Source organism: Trichogramma pretiosum, unplaced genomic scaffold (assembly GCF_000599845.2).
Source record: "Trichogramma pretiosum strain Unisexual culture from Peru unplaced genomic scaffold, Tpre_2.0 scaffold4, whole genome shotgun sequence".
Taxonomy (NCBI): domain Eukaryota; kingdom Metazoa; phylum Arthropoda; class Insecta; order Hymenoptera; family Trichogrammatidae; genus Trichogramma; species Trichogramma pretiosum.
The window spans coordinates 586-20331 of record NW_019641688.1 but is presented as its reverse complement, the minus strand read 5'-3'; the positions used below and the strand labels follow the sequence as shown (position 1 = coordinate 20331).

General features: G+C 44.7%; 1 protein-coding gene across 1 annotated transcript in view; it reads left to right on the top strand.

Annotated features, from left to right (window-relative positions):
- The window catches only part of LOC106655980 (protein shank-like), a gene marked incomplete at its 3' end in the record, with an annotated part of 69271 nt that extends 49747 nt beyond the window's left edge, over nucleotides 1–19524 (top strand). Inside the window, exon 4 of the mRNA XM_023461656.1 lies at nucleotides 19399–19524. Within this exon, the coding sequence (XP_023317424.1) occupies nucleotides 19399–19524 (126 nt within the window). The remainder of the gene's footprint in view (nucleotides 1–19398) is intronic.
- Between the last annotated feature and the right edge of the window lie 222 nt (nucleotides 19525–19746).

The following is a 19746-nucleotide window of genomic DNA, read 5'->3' as shown; positions in this document are numbered from 1 at the left end:
AAATTTACGAGCAATTAGCTTTGCACGCAGTGTCCCTTTTTTCTTACGTATTATACCGGGCACGGAAAACAAGAGTGATCCCGCGCTTTTATGGCTCTCGATATGAATCCATTTTTATCCATTTGGAAATAAAACGAGAGAGAGACATATAAGAAGAGATTAACAAAGTAATGACTGACGTTGACGGAAAATATGGCATGTAATTAGATCGCTTCACTTCCCCTGTGTCCAAAATAAAAGTAAAGGAAGGAAAAAGGGTTAATGAGCGTAATGGAAAAACAAAACGCGGATGGGGGGGAAAACATTTATCCCCGCGGTAATCTATCCCGTGACAGTTACAACATTCGTATCGGGGGATATATAAGCGAATAATACACGAGGCCGGGGCTCTATTATAAATAAAACACAGCATTGCCCGATCATTATTGTATACGTATATCCTTCAAGCTCATCAAGTCTCTCACTCTCGGAGCTGCTGCTGCTGGGTTGGCATCGTATGGCGCGCGCGCGCCGCAGAAAGCGAGAAAGATAAAAGAAGGCTGTGTGTTATGGTATGGGTAATATTCTCAGTTGAGAGAGAGAGAGAGAGAGGCTTTGATAGGGAGCAAGCGTATCGCACCTTCTTTATAATATACATCAAGGCAGGCAATAATATACGTCTGGGGGGATCCGCGTTAAAAGAAAGCGAAAGACGGAAAAGCTCCTTGATGTATACTGCTATGCTGCGTTGCAGTGGCGGCGGCTGCGGCGGCAGCAGCAGCGGCAACAACAGCAAGTACAACAACGTTATTTATGTATATAGCCTTGATTAATTTTACTCTCCTCCTCCTCCTCCTCCTTCTTCTTCTCCACCTCCTTCGGCGTCACCTCCTTCTTCTCTGTGTATATGTGTATGTGTGTGCTACATAACGTGCTTTTGAACCTCGGCTGCTCTTCCTCGCTGCTGCTGCTGGGCTCGCGCTGGCGCGCGTCGGCCGCGGGAAATATCAGCGTGTAATTTATTAAGGGCCGCCCTACAGAGAGGAGCCACATACATACTTACGTACAAATACATACGTGCAGCACACACATAGCTAAGACAAGTACGTACGTGCCATACGTATATAGCAGTAGGCGATGGACACCCTCCGGCGTGATATTAATATCGCTTTCGATTATGCTCCCGCTCGCGCGAGCCAAGTGAGCTCCTCCGCCGCGTGCCTGCTGCACATCATGCGCTCAGCAGCAGCAGCAGCAGCAGCAGCAGCAGCAGCAGCAGCAGCAAGTAGTGCAAAAGAATCCGCGATAAAGTGTACAAAGTTACTGCAGCTTGTGAGCTGCTTCTGCTGCTGAGAGTTGTGTGCAGGTATTCAATTTCGAGTGATTGTACCTTAACATACGCGTGTACGCACGCGTAAAAGCTGTATGTAAGCTGCTATAGGCATAAGTCTTTACGTATGAACCGCGTGCGCCGTTGACACGTAAATATAATAATCTCCGACTTATAAAAATACAAAAGTATCGAGGTGTGGCATTATTACTTTTCACCGATCTATCGTTGAACTACAAAACGCAGATTCTCGCAACCTTGATTCGCGCACGAATATTCAAAACAAGAGGAAAAAAACAAAACAAAGGGCAAAACTAGAACAATCCCGTATTACACTTGCCACAGCAGCAGCGCGTACACCGTGCACCCACATCAGCAGCTCGATGCTCGATGAACCGCGTCTAAGTAAAATGCATATAAGCCCTTTTTGCCGACACAAGGTCGTCGCCGTTGCCGTCGTCGTCGTCGGTCGCGAACGCGGCGCGTATTTAAGCATGTACGCGTTTCATGTGTACATACGACACATACACACACAACGATATTAAAACCGGTCTCTCTCTCTCTCTCTCTCTCTCTCTCTCTCGCTCTCTTACTCTTTCTCTGCGTTGCGAGTTGTTAAATGCGCAGTGTAGCGAGCGAGGGAGTTGTACATATAGGCGTCGTACGTATACCTCATATGCTCGGTGCTCGCGCCAAATACGTAAGCTCGAGAGAGCGAAGCGAAGTATATGCAGAAGTTAACACCAAACGCTACCGAGCAATTAACGATTAAAAGTGGCTATATATAATAATACGTGTGTGCAGCATGCCATGCACGAGGGGGAGTGAGAGAGATGTAGTTTCTTCGCGAGGCTGCGCACACTATACACCGTACCATGTTTGTATATAATACGCGTTACATGCCCGTGCTCGCAGGTGTACGCAAGTACATATGTATATTTTATATTACGCTCGCGCACACTGTGTGCGTGCTTGCGCATGCCTCTCTCTATGTGTGTGTGTGTGTGTGTGTGTGTGTGTGCATATAAGTGTTTTACGGCAAATACACGTGCGAGGAGCGAGATAATTAGTCCTGCATCCTGGACAAATTAATACTGCCCGCGCGCCTCGTAATATGCCCCGGCCGTAGATGTGTTTAGTTACACGCAGCTCGCGCAAAACGCGGGGGTTAATAACTCGAGACGCGCATAGAGTAGCGAGCGCGCTTTTTTCAGCTTCCGAGTGAGAGCTTGCAGTAAAAGCTCTTCGTGGATGTTTTTAGATGTTGCGAGCAGAGCTTTAACTGTACGCGAGCAATTGTTACGCGTGTCGAAATTGGATTAATGTCGGTTCGACGAATTTCTGGAAATATAATAACTTCGAGTTTCGAAGCATGCGACGTATATTAATTTACGCACGAACACTGTTGTTTGATGTAGTTCAAAAATGAACTTTGCATCCTGCTCCGCAACTTATGATGCGTGTTCTCGGTAGTTTACCCGCGCGCATGTAGCTTAACACGCACGCGCACGTACACATTATAATCCACACATGGCGTGCACAGAATTACGCAACATTTCCTCTCGCCCTTAGATAGTACAGCATATATAGTAATATGTTTCTTTGGAATCATCATCGTCATTATCATCGCTATGCGCTCATTGACACTGGCCGTGCAACGGTATATCCGTGCAAGTAGGCGTACATAAGCGCTCTCTCGAAAGAGAGTTATGCATTAGCCATGCAAATCATATATTTATATGTGGAGCTGTGCCTCGTGAGTGCGGCTGGCTGCGTGCACACCACGATGCGGAGCTGATTTTCCTCCGTAGCTGTGAGTATGAGATATTATAGGGGGGTGGGAGGAAAGAAAAATAGGTGGAAAAAGCCACGAATATTATCGTATATTACGTATATCCCGAGCTTCATGAATGTACTCGCGATGCACTCGCATACATTCAAAATGCTCGGCGAGCGCAGCATGCGAGTGCTGTAGTTCGCTCCAGCTCAGCTCGCGCTCGCGCGAGTTGCGCCCCGAGGGTGTGCGTGATGCAGCCGCCGCCGCCGTAAAGTCACTTCTGCTGCTGCCGCTGCAACTTCAGCTGCAATTCAGCTGTGCGAGCACGAGGCCTGAATTGGAACGTCCTCGTTATGTAATCAGCCAAGTGCAACCAGGGCCGTTTATATACGTCACATACTATAGTAGTGATCGAGCTGAGAGAGAGGAAGTTCGCAGCAGCGCGGAAAAATAACGTATATATCGCTCGGAGGGCGAATGCAGCAGCAGCAGCAGCAGCAGCCTCCACGAGCGAGGCGCGAGATCGTGTGGCATACATAACTATTATGTATATTTGCTTTGGGAAAAACTTCGAAACGATATTTCTTCCCTCCTCGCACACGCGCGTATCGAGGAGCTTCGTACGCGAGGGAAAAAGAAAAAATTATATAGACACGACAATGAGACTACTACGCGAGGAGTTGCGCGTATACACACCTACACACTCACACACGATGTGCATATAATATGTATGTATACGTCGCTGAAATGTGACTCGAGTAATATAAAATTGAATACTTTTCCTGGAATTTGTGTTTATATATGTACGCGCGAATGTGCGCGTTGAGAATGAAGAGAGAGAGAGAGAGAGAGAGAGAGAGAGAGAAAAAAAGAGAAGGAAAAGAAAAAACGCGTGCTATGGTATTTGCGGCAGCTCGAGAATGCCGCTGTCTACCATTACATTTACAGCTACGAGGCGCTCTATGGTCTCTCTCTCTCTCTCTCTCTCCCGCGCGTCTTTCTTTGCGCCTTATAAACAGCAAATAAAAAGTTTTTCGCAGGTATGCGCACGTGTAAAACTTTTGTTTATGGGAATCTTGTATAAATGCTGTGTACGTTTCGAGGCGACGACGAGTCATTGTGTGTGTGTGTGCGTATATAAAATCGAATCGGCGCCAATATTATACAGGCTTGACAATCTCGATGAGAACGAATTACATCGTAATATATCTTCACCACGCACGGACCTACGGAATATCACGTTAATACATTATAATATATTTTCCATTCTGCTACTTTCCACTTGCCGCGCGTTTATTATAATATCGCTGGCTGTGCGAAAGCAAAACGTCAACGAGAAAATAAACAAACGAGACGAAACAAAAAAAAAAAAGATGAAAAAATAAAAAGCCAGGAGCAAGCTAAAGCCATATCACCCCCCTGGAGGGCATATCATAGCTCTGGCTCTGGCGCGATAATGACCTCATGACTCTCTTTCATGCTACAAGACACGTTGACATTATACGCGATTATGTAGTCTCTATCTCTCAGCTCGGAGCTCTGTGCTCTGCTCTGCTCGGGAAAACAAGGAATATCATTATTTCTTGACATTTAGCGCGCCAGAGAGCATGTATACGTGTATTATATAGTTCCGGATCGAGCTTGCTGCTGCTGCTGCAGGTCTGTACTATCCGCGCGCACAATTCGCCTGCAGAAATACCCACCTGAATTTTTCGCCTTTTCTCTCTAACGCAACACTCACACATATACTCACACACACACATGCACATTTATAAAGATGTAATCGTCGGTGGTTTGTACCGTTGGCTCCTTTATGCCGCCTCGAGCTTTTCAGCTGCCGTTGCTGCCGCCGCTGCTCTTGACTTATCGGAATGCGCGCCTCATTGCCTCGGATTATTACCGAAGCGCGCGCCACCGCTCGCTGCCTTTTGCAAATTTTCCGAACCTACGTGGTAAAAGGGATGGGACTCGCGATCGCTAGCTAGCTGCATGCCTCGAGTTTATGCACTACGTATAATTCGTTGCCAAAAGCGTCGTTTTGGCGTGGCCGTTTCCGAGAGCGAGAGACTTGGCGATATTGCGTGCCGCGCGCCGCGAGAGGATTATATCTTATAGCGCTGCAGCGCGCGATTATCGCAATTGCGTGCCGCGCGCGCCCGCGTCATTCGTTATAATACTCTGTGCTGCAGTACTGCGGGGGAGGGGTTGGGAAATATACGTACATTATCCGTGGAGCAGTTGCATTTCTCAATGAGCCTCTCGAGCTATTATTTCGAGTTCAAATCGCGGCAAATCCGTTAAAAATAATAAGGCTCCTTATGTTATAGCTCGTTTCGTATCCTGGGTACATGTATATTTCGACGTTTATCAAGAGCTTTCAATGATACATAAGCGAAATTGATGAAGAGCCATCTCGTTAAAATGAGCAGTATACTGCTTCATATTCATTCCGGTAATTTTTACTGCGACATTTTTTTCAAGCTCAAAAAGCTCGTGTTCTCGCAAAATTAACTCTCTGTGCGAATATTAATAAACGAATGCTCCGAAACGTACTCGTATACAACATTTCTATCGTATCACGAAATTGTACGTGTACCTTTTCGACGCGCATACATCGCAGGGGTTAGAGGGCAAAAAATAAGACACACACTGCACGGGACGCGCACTGCAATTGCAGGTACTCGAAAATCAATAATCATATAGGCCCGCGATGCCTCGAACAATTTTCAATTAACTTGTCCAATCAGGTAGAAAATTTTCTTTACTCCCCCCGTATGTATACATCCTGCGCTTGTTGCTCATGCGCGCATGCATTACATGTTTATACACATACGTATGTATGACTAACGCAGATTGGCTCTTCTCCCTCTCATTCGTTTTCCAATATAATTTATGATGTATTTTTCGATATACACTCGCGCAAGGAGTATATCTATATACGTGTATAGTGTGGGTATGTGCACCGCAAAAAGTCAGTGAGCGAAGGCAAATCCTTTCGGGTCGGTGCAGATAAATAATGACGATTTATAACTGTTTTTATTTTTTGATATACATTATATATATTTTGAGCAGCTCGCCTTTGACTCATTCATTTTTATGATCTCAAAAGAGAGAAAGAGAGCTGCGTCGCTTTATTGTTTCTCTTTATCTCTTTCCGCGTTGTGCAGTGCAGAGCGGCGCGCAAAGCTTTATCATCATACATTCTCGTGCTGTCGATATTTCAATGGTGTAAAACTTCTGTATTGAAAGAAACTCTTTTTTTTTCGAGACGAAGCCACTTGAAAATCACACACGGGGTGAATCTGAAATCTGTACGTACATACGAGGTGCAGACACACGGACACAGGAGCGCAGCCGCAGCAGCGGCGGAAAATGAAGACTAATTTGGCTGGAATTGAAGCCGGCTGGTCGATCATTATTCCTCGATTGACTGTTGCTGCTGCTGCTCCTCGCGTGCGAGTATCTGTATACTGCACCTCGTTCGTCTCGGTGCGGTGTATGTAATGTGTGTACGCGAATTGTTTTAGGAAACCAATAAAATCCCCATTACGCGCCGAGAATTACCTTGAGATTTACGAACACTTTTTTCTATCTCATTCTCTCCCTTGCGTGTCTTCGTGTCCGTATAATAAATCTCGAAATCGTTTGTTTTCCTAGCCTTCGTACCGTAAATATACAACAATAATTGCCATGATATACGTATTATATATATCGTAAAATCGTGTCGGTGTAATTCATCTTCCGGCTAGGCGTGACATTTTTCTTCTTTTTTCTTTTTTTATTGTTTCGTTGTCTGTCGTCGACGCGTCGCGTAACTTTGCGCATGCAGCAGCAGCTATATGATTAACGACGATGTTGGCACGTTTGTTTTGGAAGCTAAAACGAGATACATGTATGTATCATGAATCGCAATTTTTGTTGAGTCTAGAGCACGCGAGGAGCGGCGTTAAAATTTTTTTCGTGAAAAAAAAGGAAGGAAGAACGACGAGTTTGTCGTTGTAACATTTCTGATATTGAAAAAAAGTTCTTTAGTTCGTCGACGCGCTGCATGCTGTATAATGTGTATAATAATGAAGATACAAAAATTCGTTGAGACGGCAGCAGCGGCACAGCAGCAGCAACGAGTACAAGTATTAAATGTTGAGCTCGCCCGATGTTTCAAATTTTCGTCGAGCAGCACAGACAGTATTGCCTTTCACGGTGTCTACTTACGACCACTACGTGACTTTTTTTTTATTTTATTTTTATTTCTGCACACTTCAGCGCATACTTTAATACGTCAGAAAATTTCATCAAACTCTGGTTATAATATAAATTTCTAATGCGCGATGTCGGCTTCGTATATTATGCATTTACCGTAGATAATAGAAACGTTATTACGTGATGCGATTGTGCCAGGGAACTTCAAACTCCAGCCTAAAGCGAAGTTTCAATTTTTCTTCTTCTCTTCCTCGATATTAAACTAAAGAAAAAAGTTGTAAGTACGAGGAGCTTTAATAAGCGCGCAGTTTTCGCTAAATAATCTTCGCTGCAGCTTCGACAGGGTGCACGCGCAGAGCATAAATTGCGTTACGGGCTATTTACAAAACGTCAACGCGTATTACACGCGCACACATCCCTGGCGCAACGTAACCACGCTCGCGCGCGCATATAAGTACGTGCGCTGCTGCACCGCACGTTACATGTGTACTGGTAAGGTACGTGTTTGAACAAATTAGCGGCACGCGAGCGCGCGAAGGCATCGTAGCAAAATAAAAAAAATAAAAGAGAGAAAAAATGTAAAGAAAAATAATAATACGAAGGTAAATTCAATTATCGATTCGCTTGGCTGATTACGAATTTCTCCTTCTTCGTTTTCGTGCGTCTTCTTCTCTCTTATTCTCGCAATCGCGCGGGTATCATCCTGTCGCGCGCGCGCCGGGCGTGTGTTTCGTACTACTACACAACACCTCGGTGAAAAGCACACGCGGCGCGAGATTAAATGAAAGATTCGAGAGATGCAGAGGAAGAGTAAAAAAGGGGGCAGGTTGAAGAAAACGAAAAAGAAAGAAGTGTCCGTGGCAGCAGCTCATCGAAGTCGAAGTTTCTCTCTCTCTCGCGTGCGCGCACAAGTGCGTTTTAAAACTCGAAACGCGATAATCTCTGAACATTGCCTTCCAACTGCTACTGCCTGCAAACGTGTGCTTTTCATAATGCGCAGCAGCAGCAGCACCTCCTTTCCATCTCTCTCTCTCTCTCTCTCTCTTTCATTTTGTATCTCTTCTCGTGTATAAATGCTATAATATCGTTCGGTGCAGAGCAGCAACTTCAATCTCTGTCAGTCCCGTGACACGAGCTTGTTACACGCAGCCAGCCAACCAGCCATGTGCTTCGGGGTGCAAACTTGCCTCTCTGTGGTCGATCGTTTCTTTTATTTTCACTCTCTTTTTTTTTTTCTTGTAACTTTTTTTCTTGTATTTTACTTCACCTTATAACTTCGTGCTTACCACTGCGCCGCTGCTTTAAACTTCATTCACGGTTGTTGAAGTTTGTTACCTTTTTTTCGGTGAACGATTTGGCGCGTGATACATATCATTATGCGCGCGCGCGCGGTTATCCTTTTAACCGAGGAATTAACTTGTAACTTGTCCGTCATCGAGACGAATTGCCGTTGCTAATTGATTTTCTCACGCCGCCGTCAAAACTCATTGATTTCGTTCGGTTTTCTTGTGATTCTTTCCTTTTTTTCGCACATCTCACGCTTTTACTTTCCAATTTTTTTTTCCCCGCCTCCTCGTTTGTCCTTTTCCTTTCTCGTCCAATGATGCTCGAAATGTATATAACTGAACTGCACGAGAGGACATTCGATATCGTTCGATGTAAATTAAGGAAGCGGGAAGCGGGAAGCCCCGTCATCGGTCGAGGATACGCGCTTCGTTTGCCCATCAATGCAACACTATATATTACAAACATGTATAGAATGCACTGTACTTCAGCAACACATTAACGGCAATGACATTTCGCAAATCGAGAGAATTTTCGAATATTAAAAGAATTGCTGCGGGCATAAATATGCCTGTCAATGCGTCGACGAATATGCATCCATAAATACCGATCGCGACATATGGTTCTCGCCTGGATACATTGTAATTTGAGGTGCTCCGTCTAGCGCGCGCGTGTGCATATACCACACATCGATCGCCACTCTACCGCTGCTGCTGTTGCTTCTTCTTCTTCATTCTGCACCTGTATATATTATATATAGTCACGGGACCTGCCGCGCTCGAATTCACATCATTTCGCGCGCGCTGCATTATTATAACGACGCCGTAATACACTATACACATGCTCGCCGGCAAATATAAACACGCACTCCGTCGCACACATACACAAAAGCGTGAAAGCGATGTAAAAGTCATCGTGCATCGCGCCGCTAATTAATTAGTGTATACTCGCGCGACGACGACGACGACGCGACGCCCACGCGCCGCACCGCACCGTCACGCGTTTTACGAGGAAGTTTGCATAATTGAATCGTCGAGCTTAACTTTTATAAGCACGGTGTGTACAACACGCTCGATTTCGAGGCGAAATTTTCCTTTTTAAATTTCGCCGTGTAGCAGCACAGCACCGCCCGTGCGTCCCCCCTTTCGTGTTGTAGTACGTGCTGCGTGTGTCGGTCGAGCTCTTCGAAGTAGTCGTTTTTATTACGCATCGTTACGTGCTTCAGAGACTCGTGCTGCTGACCCGTGCGGTAGCATAAAATCAAAACGAGTGAAAATTATGCCTTTATAATTTCCGGATACGTATAACACACAAGGGCCGCGACGCTCAATTACCAATCGGTTGACTCACGCTCTGCAATGTCTCCGAAAATCATAGGTCATAACACGAAACGGAGTCTCGCTCGAACTATCTTCGGAGATTTTTTATTTTTATTACTCTCCTTTTTGAGAAAGAGAATTTCGAGTTCAAAGCTCTTTCTTCGAACTACAGTGCGTAACAAGAACAACAACAGAAGTGTAGTATAGTACAGCACGCGGGAAAGAAAAGGAGTCTGCAATTTTTGCGCAAAATCGTCGGCCTCTGCGTACAAATTATATTCGGGCCGGGGCTGAGAAAGGCGCACATATCCCATAAAGTGCGCGCCTTCGACGAGACACGGTTCTGCCATTATTCTCGCGCGGCTCTCTCGCAAATATAGAGCTGATAAAGGTTGAGAGTATGTGCGAGTGTGTAACTTCTCGCGCAGTTTCTTTCCGACGAAAGAGCATATCGACTGCAACAACAACAACAACAACGACGCGAAGAAAAAAACTCGGCCGAGCCAGCGAAGCCGCCAGCACGGATGCGAATTGTCCCTGCTAGCAGTGTATACGCGTATATACGTACATTATGTGCCGAGCATGGCTAGCCCCGAAACCGAAGCCCTAGAATTAAATTTTTTTCGAGTCTCGAGAGTCGAGCCGAGCGGGCGGCTCTTTCACTTCTTTTTTTTTTATTATACACGTGAAAATATCTGTTCGCGACATAGTTCTCGCGAATGTGTTGCTCGCCTGCACACAATGCGAGACTTATTCTATTTTTACGAGTTCGAGCGAGATAAGCGCGGCGAAAAAAAGGGAACAAAAAATAGAATAAGGGAAGATAATATAACCGCTACATTGGTAAATAGTTTATTATAATCCATTTACCCGGTGTGGTTATGAACACTAATCCTTGGAGCTTCTAGCTGCTGCTGCTGATTTTACTACTGCTTGCATTTACATGCTCACATAGCCGCGGCTTAAGCTCGACGATCATCCCGCGGTTAATGTTATATATCGCGCGATTTACGCCCCGGAAAATTATTACATTGTATCCCTCAATCTCGATTATCCTGGATATACGTAGTAGTAAGTATTATAACCTCTCTCTCTCTGGCAACGCTACGTTCATAATCTCCCAGGCCACGATCCTAAACACCCAATAGTGCTTGATTATGACAAAGAGGAGCCAAGGAGGGGGAGAGAAATGATATAGTTTATAGTATTATGGCATAGACAGAGACGAAGCTCCCTCTTAGACAAGGTCATTCTCTCCCACTTACACTTGGGCTCTCTTGCGGGTTACTTGAGCCGCTGATCGTTGAGGTATATAATAATCCTTTATCAGCAGCAGAACCGCGAGAGAAGCTCCCTTGACTGGTATATGTCGCTTTTATACTTAACGTACGATTATGAGAGCGTACATCGGCCCTTTGAGTCCGGCGAGATTCTTAATGTTTTATTCGCGTAATATGCGTCTCGCGCACAGAAGAAAAGTATTAAATTGTAACTTACACACGATCGTTTTTCACGAAGATGAGCTGCTGCTGTTAACTGAAAAAAAATCGTTCACGATCGGTGCGCAGAATCGATTCGATTCCGACGCAACGCGACAAAGTATATTGCCAAAAAACGCGCACGCGTGTACAACACACGCGATTTTATGCGCGCGGGCGATCATATTTATTGTATTGCACCTCAGCGCGATACAAGGAGCGCAAAAAATTATACAAGCTTCTCTCGCGCGCGTATAACTAATCTTTTTTCGACGAGGATATAATGCCGCTTGTAACCGATTTGTGTCGCGCAAAGATCACTGCCCCCGTTTCTTTCTTCTTTCTTTCCTCTTCTTTTTTCTTGCGGCTTGTATTTGTACAACGTCGCTTCGAACGTATTTATATACGATATATACGCCTCTTTCTCTCTTTCATTCCTCTGGCCGTCGAATAAAATTAAAATTCGCGTGCCAAATATTCCGGAGGGTTAAGCTAACCGAGAAATTACGATCCACGATTCGTGCGGTGTATTCGAGAGCTGCCGTGTTGCCGGCAACATACTTGTAATAACATTCGACGCTTGTACGAAATGTACTTAAAAGAATACGATGGCCCGAAACGCGAAGCATTTTATAAAGGCTTCTGGTTGGTCAGAAGACTCAGACTAGAAACGAGCGAAATTATAATTTGATAAAAGCGACACTTCTAACCGAAATTGCAATTACCTATCGAGCATATTAAAATGCAAGCGCCGCGCCTCCGAAAGTTTCGAGTCAAAATTAAACGTGCAGATCGTCCCACGATCGAGATGTGCGTGCGGTGTCTCGTCGCGTATTTATCCATAATATATACGCCATAATTCGCGATCGGGACGAGATACTTTTTTAATCATGCACCATCTCGCTTTTGCGCGCGTCGATATATAATTAATTAGTTTACTCTCGAAAATTATAATCGCCGCGGGTGCGACGCAAAAATTCGAGCGCGCGCGGCGCCTCGGGTCAATCCGATAATATATCCGAGTCATGTTGGTGTCTAACGCGCGCGACAGGCCGCAGAGCAGCATAGTTTATAAACGCTAAAAAAATACACATAGACCTGTTCGATTACGCAGCTGCGCGAGATCGGAATTTTACGGGCCATTGCGCGTACACACCTGAGCACGCTGCGTGCGCGGCGTATCGATTTTATACATTATATGTTACACGGGTACGCGAATGTTAAATAGTGTCGTTTTAGTGCACTTTAAATTTGGCGGCCGCCCCCTGCGCATTATAATACATGCTCGTTATAAATATTTTGCGAGACGCGAAAGTTCGATCGACCTGTTTAAAATTCATACGCACATTATTATATGCAGAGTTTCGAGTATATCCCATTTTAATAAGTGTACGATAACTAGATTATAACTTTACCGAGTGCATAGCTGTTCGCTTACGTGGGTGTGATTGTTATTTATAGCTACAGCGCAATAACAATTCCATTCGCAATAACGCTAGAAAAACAAGCAGATAAAAATTCAATTATCACTACTCCGTACTATACTAATCGTAAACGATGATTAATCTGTCGTGCATCTCCGTTTCATTAAGTTTTTCCTTGAAAACGAAATGCGTTTACGGTCACACACGCACAGTCAAAATAAAGGTACAAAAAAAGCTTTATATTATACAGTCTAGGAGCCTCGCAGAAGTAGCAGCAGCAGCAGCAGACACTGTACTGGTGTACTCTGTGCAACCTTAGCGCCGCCGTCTATATATATCTACTACGTACGACGCGTTATACGTCTGATTTATCCGTCTGCTCGTGGAGGGTCTCGGCTCTCCTGTTTTTTTTTTTCGTGCTCGCGACACTCAACGCGCACTGCACACGGCTACATAGTTTCTCTTCCTCGCCTTATGCTCCGCGCACTGCACTCGTGCACGCGCATACATTTGAGATAGGCCGTATAGTCGCCGTCTTGCTGCTCGCGTCGAGGCTCTCCGCGCAAGGAGCTTTTAATTATTTTGCGCAGCGCGTGCAGTGCAGTGCAGTGCGGTTCAGCGCCGGGGCTGCGATTACTTATTTATTTCCTTTTATCATTGGCGATTTACAACGACGCCACCACCGATCGCACAACACTCGCTGATCTGAAAGTAAGAGCTCTCGATCGCGCGCCGCGCCGTATATAGAGTCCGCGAGATAGCCCTGGCCAGCACGAGTCTATAAATAGAATCTGCGCGCACGTACCCGATGCGAACGCGGGCGCTAATGTACGCCGCGCGCATAAGAGATAGAAATGGAAATCGCATCGATAAGGTGCGTGCAGTGCGTTTAATCGTATTTGTAAATCGATCCGAGAGGCGCTTCGATAGAGAGAGAAAGAAAGAGATGATAATTATTTTGTACACGTGCGTGCATATTCGAAAAGCTCCAGAGCCTTGTTGTTGTTGTTGTTGTTGCGCATATAATTCAATGAAAAATTGTGCGATTAATCAACGTTCTCTATCCGTACATGATTTTTTTTTTGGAATTTTTGTTGAAACAATAAAAAAAAACAATTAATCCATCGACAGCCTGATTTATGCGTTTGTAACAACCCATGCAAAATACACACATTTATAGGCGTATGTAATCGTCGTGCTGCGGTTGCTCCGAGCTTCGATCGCTGCGCAGCACATCATACACACAATCAGCTCGGCACAATATTGGCACTGTTATATCTATAGCATATAGGTGCACACGCACACGCACATATAGGACCGCACGATCGAGTCGTAACAACATTGATCCATTGCATGCATGTATTAAGCACGAAAACCGCTCGTCGCGTATCACCAGCGTGCACAGCATCATCGTCGTATCCTCTCTCTCTCTCGGCTCTTGGCCACGGCTTTGTCTTGTATAACGCTATTAAATATACATGATATTACAATGTATAGATATATACACCGGCTTGTGCGCGACGTTGCGGATCTGCCTCGCATGTACGTACTGCGCACACAGCGAAGTCCGTCGTATAATTGCCTCAATATTCTCGCAAGCTCCCATTAAAGCTCGTGCACCGTGCTGCGCCGTGCGCTCGGCAATTAAACGTCCGTATTATACGCCGTGTGTGTATAGTATCTTCGTAGTCCACTTGGCACCGTGCTGCCGCCGCTGCGACTGCGGAACTTCTTTTTCGTCCCGGTATTACGATCGTTATATCGTTGTACGTCGAGTTAATAAATTTCGCGTACGTACTGGTCCGTACGATACGAAGAATTTCTCTCTTGGGCTTGATACAAGTGCAAATTGCGATATTATTCGTAAAGCCTTGCCCGAAAACTCGGCCACGAGGAGTTATATATGTAGGTATCCGGGCGTGGACTCGATGACTCCGATGTGCCACCACGACATGTATATAGTCAAGCTCGAGAGACGTATAGCTGCATACGAGCTGTGTGTGTTTGTGCTGGAATTCATGAAAATATTTAAATTTATCAAAGATATGCGCATATTATGTATAAGGGAGAGTCGCGAGTATAAAGGATACTACTACTCGTCTTTCTCTCTCACTGCCTCCGCCTGGGCGTCGTCGTCAAGCGCACACACACGTCACTTGCAGTAAAATTTCGCATTTCTCGTATACGCGAGTACATAATAATACGTACCTACGTATATACTTTTGCGCCAGGAAAGAATGAAAAAATGTGTCTTTTGAAGTCGGGCAGCAGCAGCAGCAGTAGTAACGTCGGAACGTACACAAATATATATGATAATAATAAAAAAAAAAAGAGCTGCAAGCCGTGCTGCGAGCGCGTTAATGCGTCACTTTTCACTTTGATCTTAACGTGTCTGCGCTGCATGCTCGAGTTTGCATGTTGCTGTTGCCGTACACAAACTGCAACCGTTGAAAATGTACTTTATTCGAGGCAAGACTTTTCTCTCTCTCTCTCTCTCTCGTTTGCACTTAACCTTGTTCCCTTCGGTCTGTTGCTGTGTTTTTTTCTTCTTGCTCTCTCGGTACCCGTCTCATTAAACTTGCAGTTATAACTTTCGACGCCTGCGCCAGCATCCAGCCACTACTTGTAGCACGTACACTAATCCCCAAAGTTAATTTACTCGCGTGCGCGATATAATTTTTTTTCTTTTTGCTCTCTTGCTCGTTCGGCGCGAAACTCGATCGGGCCGTGGCTCATCGATTGTGTGTGTATGTATGTAATATATCCGTATATTAATGCATAAACATATAATATACGCGAAAGAGCCAATGTACGCGCGATCGCCTTGTCGCGCTTGTTATATCGCGGCTACGGATAAATTACATTATAATCCTTAAGGTATATATAAGGTTTTTAAGCTGTATAGCGGCGGCGGCGGTGGCGGCAGTTCGTCATTAATATACAAGCGTCGCGTCGCGTCGCGTTGCCGCGCACGGACAAAACGACTTTATACATACCGGGCATATAAAGATTCTTCGTCTCTTCTTCCTTTTTTTCTTTCCGTATACACGAGGCACGAGACGTTTACGCGTACCATATTTTCTTTTGCTCGTATGTATGTATAAACTTTTCTCTCTCTCTCTCTCTCTCTCTCTCTCCTGCTCTCTTTGGCGCGCCATTTATATATATTATTATACACGCGAGATCCTTTTGTCAGGTCGCGTGTGCACCCGCGTGACGCCCATCATATGATACATATGATACCTCGAGAGAAAGAGAGAGAGGCGCTTCTTTTTCCGCATTTTTATTTAATGCGCATCTTTGTAATGTGCATGTATGGCAGTTGTTTATTAACGCACATTCTTGACGTTACAGTGTGTCGAGCGTGAACAATTTTCGTGCAAGCTCGCTTCTCGATTTTTAATATACGATTCTTACTGCGGTCATGGTTGCTCGCGCTCACCAAAAATCTCAGTCTCGAAGAACGTGTACGGGTCGAATTGATGACGATGCCAGCCGTACTTCTCCAGGTCTCGTTTATATAAATTAAAAAAACAACACGGCTGCCGCTGCTGCTCTTGCGCCTATTCAGCGCGTTTGACGGACCCGCGCGCTCCGCGAGCGGAGCTGAGCCCTCTCTCGAGGCGGCGTATAAATATATCATGAAGCTACACAGCAACTGCACTCCGGTCTTTGGAGACATCGCGTGTATGTATGTGTGTGTTCGTGTGTGTTCGTGTGCAGTAGTGCAGTGCACACACATATGTGTATAGGAAAGCAACAAAAAAAAAGAAAAAAGAAAAAGAAACGAGAGGTGCACTCAGTCGCTGATGGGGTTGCCTTGGGTTTTTAAAACGCGAAAAAAAGGGTCGCTCTAAATGTTTTTTGGCTCCGACGTGTGGCGTGTAGCTTTTACCATGCTGTACATATACGCGGGAATGCAGCTCGCTCGCACGACGGACGTTTTTATTATTCATCGCGCTTCTCTACCTCGCGTATATACCACTCATCCCTTCCCTTCTAATATACGTCTCTCTCGTGCGCGCCGCGATGACATCGCCTTTATAAGCCGCTATATAGCTGTGCTGCTGCCCCCACGTCCTATATGGCTTTAAACGTCTTGATGATGATTCACGTATGTACAAGCTCGCCGGTGTATATTATACACACACACACACACACACACATGTGTACGCTCGAAGAATTTTCCTCGCTGCAACTCGCGACTCGTGTACAGCACACGGACACACACCTGAGCGCGAATCATTAATGCAACGATTTATTTCGCCTGTAAGAGGTATAGATATATCGTCGTTATAATGCTTACGCCGCCGCTGCTCGCTGCTCGCTGCTCGCGTACACATTTATATACACACATCGGGCCGAGGCGCGCACAAAGAGCCAGTGCGGAGACTCCTCTGCTTCATTGAGCATCACGTCGTTTGTTGTGCCACGATCGCATAAGAGCTCGCAAGTATAAGAGAGAGAAAGAGAAAGAGACCAATAATCAGCCGCGACGTTTATATGCAACCGCGCCGCGCGCCCGCGCGGTAACAATAGCCTCGTAGCAGAGGCAGCAGCAGCAGCGTTGTTTCCTATAAGAAGGAGAGCTGAAAGGAGAGGATCAAGACGAGAGAGGAGGTTTTTGCGCTCGCGCGAGGAACACGTGTGGTAAATTAAAGGGCTTCGAGGTTTATGAACGTATATCCTATAGCTTTTACGGAAACTAAGTCTCTTTCTCTCTCGCTATCTTCTCGAAGGCAGCTAGCAGCAGCAGCAGCAGCAACGGCAGCAGAAAACAAAGGCGTGTCTGAGAATCGTGTTGCCGCCGCGCGCATGAGCCCCCTAAAAAGGGCTCGAGGAGTTCGAATTATCTCTCTCTTCTCGAGCCAAACGAGATCTCGAAATCTGGAAATTAGAGAGTGCCGCGCGGATGATTATTGGTCTATTATAATATGTATATAAAGGCCCAGCGGAGTGCGTGGGTGGCTCCGAGCTGAATCCATTATAAAAACGTTAGGCGCCCCCTAAGTAGTCTGTAATTATGTTTACAGCCGCGCGCGCATATAATGCGATGTGGGTCTATTGAGAGAGTCGAGAGATGATAATGTATAAATGATGTTAACTAAGCACATTAACAAGTAAACAAAAGATTTTTGTTGTCATCTACTTATTGAATGTAAAATAGCTCTCTTAAATCGTATTATATTAAATAAACACATCTCTATTCAAAGAAGCTTGCTTCATATACTATTCAATGTTTGCGAAGAGGAACCTCTTGAAAAAAAATCATCCTTGCTGTTTTTTAAAATAAAGACAAGACCTTTTCTAGATCCAAATAAATGAAGTCCGAAAAATTAAATGATTTCTGATAGTTTTTAAAATTTTCATTATTAAATTTCAGCGAGCCCAAAGTGAAGACTTGATTTATTCCAAATTCATTTAATTATTTTCTTTCTTTACCAACGAAGTTTACCCAGTTATCGAAGGAGGAAAGAGAGAATAGAAATTAGAATTTAAAATTGAATATCGATTTCCCTCGTGCCCGCTGTATACACACACAGACACACAGACAAACGAAAAAGCAAGCTCTAGCTCGCATGCGAATCGCCGTGCAGTTATAAGGGAGAAAGAGTCACGATTGGTCGTTATGTGTGCATGTGTATGTGGCATTGCGCTGCCGTGTGCTGCACATGTGCCTGTATGTGTCTGGGTAGGTATATATAGCATGGGCGAGTTCTCGGGCGCGCGAGCGAGGCATAAACCCATTACCGAATGGCAAACGAGTTCGATGAACTGCAAGAGGCAATTGTTTCTCTCTCTCTCTCTCTCTCTTTCTCCCCGTTATCAGTGCAGCTCTTTTTTGCGCTCACGAGTATCGCGCCCACGCGTACACAACAGCGTATACAGTCTATAAAAGCAACTTCCCTTTTGAGAATTTTCCGATATCGCCGTTGCCCCGCACCACATTTAAGATTATTATTATTATTATCGCTCTACGGAGACAACGAGAGGGGTCGAGTAAAAAAATTTACTCCCAAATATTTTCAGGTAATTTTGATTCGTCTGATCGTAAGTCGTTATTACATAAGTTATGCTTTGATGCATGCGATTATATTTTACACTCTCACGATTATAAAATTCACTCCAATTAGTTTTGTACTTTGAATTTATTTTTGTTGCTGTTTAAAGAAAAAAAAGGGCAACGAGTGAATAATTGCAAAGCTCGCTACGAATCCGAGTACACAGCATTATGATTATATGACTAATGATGCCGTGTATTTTTCACTCGAAGCTGTTGCAGTCGCTATTATATAGGCGCTTTTTTTATACACAGAATATAAGTAAAAGGCAAATACAGCGCTTATATCAATATGAAATATAGAATCTAGCTTTTTTTACTTTTTAATAATATATTTATATTTATTATACAAAGTTATACGAGTATCACGCTATACTGCGTAAACACTATAAAAGTAGAAACGAGCGAGGAATACGCGCGCTCTTTCAGCTTTCCATCTACCCTTTTTTTTAATGCTTTTTCTCTCTCTCTATCTCGTCTCTTTCTCGTTTTAATCACTTATGTACCTGTACAAACATATTATTCAAATGTTTGGTTGAATTGCAGGAATTGAAGGAGAGCTTCAATTACGGCCTGTTCTATCCGCCGGTCAATGGGAAAGCTGGAAAATTCTTGGATGAAGAGCGCCGACTGGGGGATTATCCGTTCAATGGACGAGTCGGTTATCTCGAGGTAAGTTGTTACTTTTATACATACACATCGATTTTTTTTCATCATCACTCGCGTTCGTTCATTTATTTGCGCGGGGCTCCGATCGTTATTTACAGATATAGTAGTAGTACCTCGCGCGCGCTTTTGATATGGGTGCACATAAAAGAGCCTGGCCATGATGATGGAGCTTGTACCACCACGTTATATATTTAAATATTTTCACGGTTATGATGTAGCGCGTGC